Source organism: Glandiceps talaboti, chromosome 13, assembly GCF_964340395.1.
Source record: "Glandiceps talaboti chromosome 13, keGlaTala1.1, whole genome shotgun sequence".
In the NCBI taxonomy this organism is placed as follows: Eukaryota; Metazoa; Hemichordata; class Enteropneusta; family Spengelidae; genus Glandiceps; species Glandiceps talaboti.
This window is the reverse complement of record NC_135561.1, coordinates 1,555,257-1,562,500: the sequence shown is the minus strand read 5'-3', so window position 1 is coordinate 1,562,500 and position 7,244 is coordinate 1,555,257. Positions and strand designations below refer to the sequence as shown.

Genomic DNA, 7,244 nt, shown 5'->3' with positions numbered 1-7,244 from the left:
GTTGATTTTATATATACACTGTATTACAATTGTTGCATGTGTTTGTCTCTTGCAGCCAATCCGTGCGTGATATACTCCAAACAGTCATGATGTGATGCATGTTTTGTTTTTGTCTGTCAAAATTATTACAGGGACGAGTGGTGTCCATTTGATGTAGCAATTGCTAACTTTACTGTCTGTCGATTCTGCACAATTTAGTTTCTCCTGTTGTAGATAATATTTAGACCCCCGTCAAGTTAGGTGGATGAAAAAAACCTCATAGTTATGTCACGATTTTATATGGTTTACCAGCCATACAATCGTAGATCAGTTAACAATTTTTGCTGTTCATAATAAAATCATGAAGCCTTTAATGAAATTTATAGAATCACGTAATATTTGAAACACTGTCAATATCGAATTCGAAGTTGTCGTCGGTCAACGTTGCCAGACGATAATTCTCATATGTATACAGTGAAATATATAGTGAAATGTGGCTCAAACCGTCTGTGTCTCATTTTGACATAGGGTTTAATGTAGATATGATCGCTTGTATTTTCTTTTCAGTGTGCGTGTCGCAATGTGATTTATTTCAATTGAAAAACTAATGATCAATCTAAATAACAAATGTTCATCTTGTATGTTCTGTTTTACCCATTTAGGCGCATTCACTTGCATACTGGCACGTTTTTATCTCCACCGAGATGTCGGTTACTACATGTTACAAGCGTATCTTCCCAGCATCCTGTTGGTTGTGTTGTCTTGGGTCTCATTTTGGATCACGTATGACGCAGCGCCCGCTAGGGTAGCGCTAGGAGTAACTACGATTCTCACCATGACAACTCTAGATTCAGGGATCAGAGCAACATTACCAAAAGTAGCATATGCAAAGGTAAGGCTGCATATCAAACACCCACGTACTAGGGAAAGGGGTGATTTTAGTGATATCTTCTATTTATAATTAAAACTAATAAACGTATTCTGTAATTGTTTTTAAAACTATCTCTACCTCTCTGATTTACTATGATACAGCTAACTTATCGTATTATTTCAAAAACACTTCTACCTCTCTGACTACTATATGATACAGATAACCTATCGTATTACTGCTAACTTGCCTCTGGAGTCGCAAGGATCAGAACCTATATTTTCCTTAACTCTACCATCTAGACAATTCAGCGCTTCTCACATCTAAATATAAATCCTAAACCGTACTAATCCATTACGATAAACTTTTCCCTTTTGATTTGAGACTTGTTAATGTTTGCATTATCTTTTTCTGTTTTTGCTTACTTCATGCCATCTTCACTGACCAGCTAAAGATGTGAACTACTAGTTATGTAAATACTAACTCATGACGTATCCTAACAATTTCCAAGTACCCCTCATTTGTCACCTCATCCCTTAGTCGATGTTTGTGAATGCAGCCTGTGCATGCGTCAATCACCATTCACGATGGTGAATCATAGGTTATTTGCCCCGATCATGAATCTTGTAGCATGTTGTATTTTTATTATGTTACACCCACTCCTTGACTCGCGACGTTTCGAAAGTAAAGACCCAAGCAAATGTTTCTATAATAAAAGTAAAAGAAGTACATCTCTATAGAAACCTTTGATTGGATGTTTACTTCCCAAGCATGGTACATCTTTTCTTTTTCTCCTAAGGTGCATTGTTCAGATAAAACGTCTGTCTGTGTCTGACTCCCAAACACCACAATTTTTCCACACTTGCTCGTCTTTGCCATATATCCATGTTCCTTGCGATGTTCTAAAAAAATAATCACAGTTCAATAGTGAATTATTGAAGTCTTGCAGGTATACATTTATTAAACTGTATGGTTGTAGAGATTGATTGATTGATTGATTGATTGATTGATTGATTGATTGATTGATTGATTGATTGATTGATTGATTGATTGATTGATTGATTGATTGATTGTTATGATGACCCACATCAAATGCTGACAATCGAAATTAAGTGTAAGAAAATTGTTCTTCCGTTGAACAAACCTTGGCTCAAAAAGAGGAAGGGTGTTTGCCCGGAACGTCACCCCCCCCCCCCCAATATTTTGTATTCTGTCTTTGAACATTCCGCGCTACTACTACATAGAATACAGTTATAGCCGTATTTACTTAATGGCGGTCAGTCCAAGTTTCTGGACTTGACTTTCAATATTTCCACCGTTGAAGTCAATATACCATGTTAGAAGTAGACAAAATTGTCTAATAATTTCTGCTGCATTGCTACATGTAGTAGCATTAGCATAACATGACATGAATAAACCACGCGTATATGTCATACATTATACCATTCAAGTATTTTACGTTTATTCGTATTATCATTTGGGGTGCGATTCTTCAATGGAGACTTGTTAGAAAATACCATTTCGTTTATTACTCGCATAAACATACTATTGATTCTATTTGACACCCATTACATGTGTTTGTCAGCATTCTATGTTTTAGCCTTCAAATTTAAGCTTGTATGACAATATACTGGTAAAACATCAAGTCTTCTGTCAAGTACGTAGGAGTATTTAAAACCAACTAAAAAAACAGTTCCACGTTATTTGGCGTGAACAACATCAACTGCCAATCAATAATTAACTGGGTCAAACTGTCGAACATAGTTACTTCCCATTGCTAATGTTTATATGAGTAAACCAATCAATAATTAACTGGGTCAAACTGTCGAACATAGTTACTTCCCTTTGCCAATGTTTATATGAGTAAACCTAACCAACGTACTTTAGGTCACAAGTATGTAAACATTTATTCTTTGGAGACAGCTTGAAAATTACTATTGAATGTACAGTGTGCTTTCCATGTGAAAGTTTACTAAGTGACACATGTTGCAAGTTTTCGCTTTTGTTTGGTAAATTCGCTCTTAGGGGGTCGACATTATCGAGAAAATGTTCAATCTGCAAAATCTGGCGATTATTTGTTATAATTAAAAAAAAACAAATCTATATTTTTCTAGACTTGTGGAATCGTAGACATCTGTCGACGGATCTCGAGTAGAATATTTGTCAAATATTGATAATTCAACTTTGTCATTGATAAGTTAAAATGAAAAAAATAGGCCAAATTTATGTTTACCTATTTAAACCTGATATTTGAAGAAAGAAATCTATTATCACCTGTTATTTTGCGTTTTGACTTTTTGTAGAAACATTTCTACCGCTATCAGTTACACTAAAATCGATCAAATTATCATCTATCTAGTTCACAAAAGGCGATGTATTAATTAAGTTAAAGGAAATTATTTTGTGATTCTAATTCAATTTCATAGCCTGTTTGATTTATTGTATTTATTTGCTCAGAGGTGATAATTGCACATTTTGTCCCTCAGGCTTTTACACGAGAAATCGTCAGTGTTTAGCATTTAGCTTCCTGTTGATGAAAGCTTTTTCTCTAATTTGATATGTATGGAGGAAATTGAAACACGCGAGAGAGGATGAGGTTGAATTGAAAATGGAATCACAAAATTGAAATTGGTTGAATATATGTCAGGCATAGGTAAATGATATTCTCGTACATTCAAAGATGAACGTGTCGAGGTTCCTACCATAGATTGATCTCCGAGTCCTAGTGATGTTTGCGAAACAAACAAATAACCCGCACTCTTCCCTACTAACATGACATTCGTCTGGTTTCGATGAAACTTCTACCACCATGAGAATTAAAACATAAATCACTGAAATGAAGCAATGAAATTTATTTATTTGTTGGGTCGAAATATAAAAAATGATTTGGGGTCATCGTTAAATTTTACGCGTTCTTCAAAACAGAGCAACCAGCCGTTATTTTTGGATCGGCATAATAATCAAACACTTGTTTGACACGAGTTCGAAAGAAAAACAGGCACCGTACGCGTTGTGACGTTGTAATTGTTTTTCTATGTCGTGAAATATTGTAACATCTCTCAAAGGATATGAGTCACAACAAGTTAGTGTTTGTTCCGGCTTTTTAAATATTTGTATTGTATCACTTAAAGTATGCTTGTAATATTGAAATATGTTCCTGTTTAAGTAGTTGTGTCATAGGGCTCCTCATATAACATATTTTGAATGGAAGCAGACATGATCTCATGATACATCATGTGCATAAAGTGTAAAAGAAAGCGATTGTCCTTTCTTGAGAGTTACTGTATGACATGAACTTGAGACATGTTACAATATTAGAATAATACTTGTTATGATATTTGGTATGAGTAACCTTTCGAATAATTTGTTCAGCTTAATAGTATTTCTTTCATTTTTCCAAATTCTGTTTGAAGTTTATTGTGTTTATTTATTTATATTAGAAACGTAGAAGAAAGGAATGCTAATGACATAACATAAATGTGTGTGTGTGGGGGGGAGCTTATTATTTATACTCGTTCAGTCGATGTGCGAGTATACATACATACACACACACACACACACACACACACACACACACACACACACACACACACACACACACACACACACACAATCTAGGTTGCCCTAGCATTTCTAGCTCAACAAGAGGTCGAGAGTGATCATGATATAGAAATGTTTGCATTTGACGAAATCGAAATTGTCAATCTCATGGGATCAATAGCTTCCATTCACTTAGACGACTTTCAAATAGAATAAATAATTCAAAAACTAAACATATTTCGTGAAATTTTTAGTGTATAGATAAAATCCATTTGCGGTTGCGGACATGGTTATCCACAGTTGAACTACAGAGGGCGGTATAACATACACGTTATCTCCTATAATTTCAGGCTATTGATATATGGATGGCGGTGTGCCAAGTCTTTGTATTTGGAGCGTTGGTAGAGTTCGCCGTTGTAAACTATGTCCATGTTTTAAGAACTAAGAAACGAAGAAAAGTCCTAAATGACAAATACCGAGTCAGTGTAATAAGCAAGGTAGGTGGAAGTGTTCAGGGGACGTAGGGTGAAATTACTGTGGAAAACTTGTAGACGACCAATTTCAAAGTTGCAGGTCACAGACTGATGCCATTTACTTGTTGTCTGTGACTAACTCGGATCTAGATCTGTGACTAACTCGGATCTAGATCTGTGACTAACTCGAATCTAGATCTGTCTTTTTCTACGTTCTACTCTCTCCTCTCTTCCTCCTCTTCCATCTTGTCGAAATTTTCTTAAAGTGTAGTGTCGTAATAGAAAGTCTTAAATCGCCCAATCATGTCTGCAGAACTAAACGACCAGTCCTGTGGAGACACGCAGTGGGGTAGAAACGATTTTTCATTTGAATGAAATGATTCGATGATTACAGACAAAGAAGCATTGTTGTCGCAAGATAATAATAGCTCCTGACCTGACTGCAGTTTTTCACCTCGATGACCAAGATAGTTACATCAACAAGTACCCTATCAGTCAGTCAGTCAGTCAGTCAGTCAGTCAGTCAGTCAGTCAGTCAGTCAGTCAGTCAGTCAGTCAGTCTGTCTGTCTGTCTGTCTGTCTGTCTGTCTGTCTGTCTGTCTGTCTGTCGCTGTCTTTCTGTCTGGCTTTCTGTCTCTCTTTTTCTAATTCTGTCTCTGTCAGCCACACAGCATAAATAACTTTTATAACAGCTACTACACTTATAACACGTACTGTGACGATTTTATGTTTTTCCTTTGTTTTCATTTCTTTTGTAAATTTCAGGACAACGCTGCATTCGAAGTCGAAGACAAACTCTCCATCGAAGATGGGGTTCATAAAGCCAACGATAAAGTTATCAGAAGAAGGATTTCTCGTCTCAGTGAGAATACGATCGACGTTTCAGAAAATGGCGACCTAACACATCGAGACATTGAAGCCACCGATTTTTTCGTTGATGCTAAAAGTATCGATAGAATATCTCAAGTTGCATTTCCCACCGTTTTTATTATCTTTAACACTATTTACTGGGTCATGTTCTTCTTTTTTATTGAATGACCAAATATTATGGGTTTTTTTCCTGAAAAACAAGACACAATATTGGAAAAGTCTTTGTATGAAAGTACTTTATACATTTGTAATACTTAAATTTAAAATGAAATAAATCTTCCGAGTTTGGAAGCTAAAGGTGCTTTTATAAGTCAACTGACCAACATATACATCCTCGTTCACAGACGATTTTGAGAAAGTATGTTCTTGACAATTTAATTCACAAATATAACAGTGTACATTTTACGTTTTATAACCGGACTGAAATTTACAAAATTTAATTGTGTTTGCAGAATTGAAAATATTTCAAGGGTCTTTATTATAATTTGTTAAGAAAGTAACGTTTTCAGTTATATTTCATTCATTAAATATGACAAAAAATTGGTGTATGTAGTCACATCATGATTAGTGTATTATAAATAAAGTATTTACAGAGAAAAAAGCTGCTGTTTATTTTATCTGAATAAAGTATGGTGATATGAATGACTATCTATTTCCATTCAACATTTTTTAGAATTGAAGAAGGCTTCTTGACGATGTCGATTAAACTGATGTGAACGCTTGACTGTTTTCTTGTCATTATCTTGAAGTACAAGTAAATACATTCACTAAATGTGACTTCATATCCAACCTCTTGACTGCAAAATACTGAATAGTCGTTGGTGGCGCTATGAGTATACACCGATATAAATATTCTTACTGATTATCTAAGTACAATTATGTGCGTCTTGGAAGAGTAACATTTCTATCCGAGTATGTACCGATTTCTAGTCTCCTCAATCATGCCCAGATCATGTATTTAGTCATTTACTATACCTTGCATATAATCGATGTAATAGAAATGTTTTACAGCTGATTCGACAAATCAAAGAACGATAATGTTTATATAGATATTGATAGATTAGTAGTATTGGTTTCAAAGTTAGTCTCCAAGTTTACGTCACTTGTGGAGAAGTGTACAGTAAAGTACTTGAAGATTTTAGGATCTTAACACAGTTGGTTACAGACAAGCAGTCAGTGGCTTTGCCTGAATGAATAGACAATTATATACAAGGAGTTGTCTGCTTTTCCTTGACTAAGTCTTGCTTTCTTTTCAGGGATATATACTCATCAATTCTGTGTTTGAATGGGTCCATGTAAATACCTGCAAATTATAAGTATGAAAAACTGCACATGTTTAAAGTAGAATTACTTACTATTGTAGAAGCTATATCATTCAAAAATACATGGGACTAGTATTTCCAGACAAGGCGACTACTTTGTGTGTGTACCCTGGTGTTTACTTCAGATATTATCTATACGTTTCATTGTAACTTCAACAATGTCTGTCACTTGTAGCAAATATTGAGACAAGG

General features: G+C 35.1%; 1 protein-coding gene across 1 annotated transcript in view; it reads left to right on the top strand.

Moving 5' to 3' along the window:
• Positions 1 to 6,259, top strand: part of LOC144444519 (glycine receptor subunit alpha-3-like) — a 62,044-nt gene extending 55,785 nt beyond the window's left edge. The window contains exons 7-9 of the mRNA XM_078133962.1: positions 642 to 871; positions 4,738 to 4,884; positions 5,626 to 6,259. Of these exons, the coding sequence (XP_077990088.1) occupies positions 642 to 871; positions 4,738 to 4,884; positions 5,626 to 5,898 (650 nt within the window). The 3' untranslated portion in view covers positions 5,899 to 6,259. The remainder of the gene's footprint in view (positions 1 to 641; positions 872 to 4,737; positions 4,885 to 5,625) is intronic.
• Positions 6,260 to 7,244: the final 985 nt, after the last annotated feature.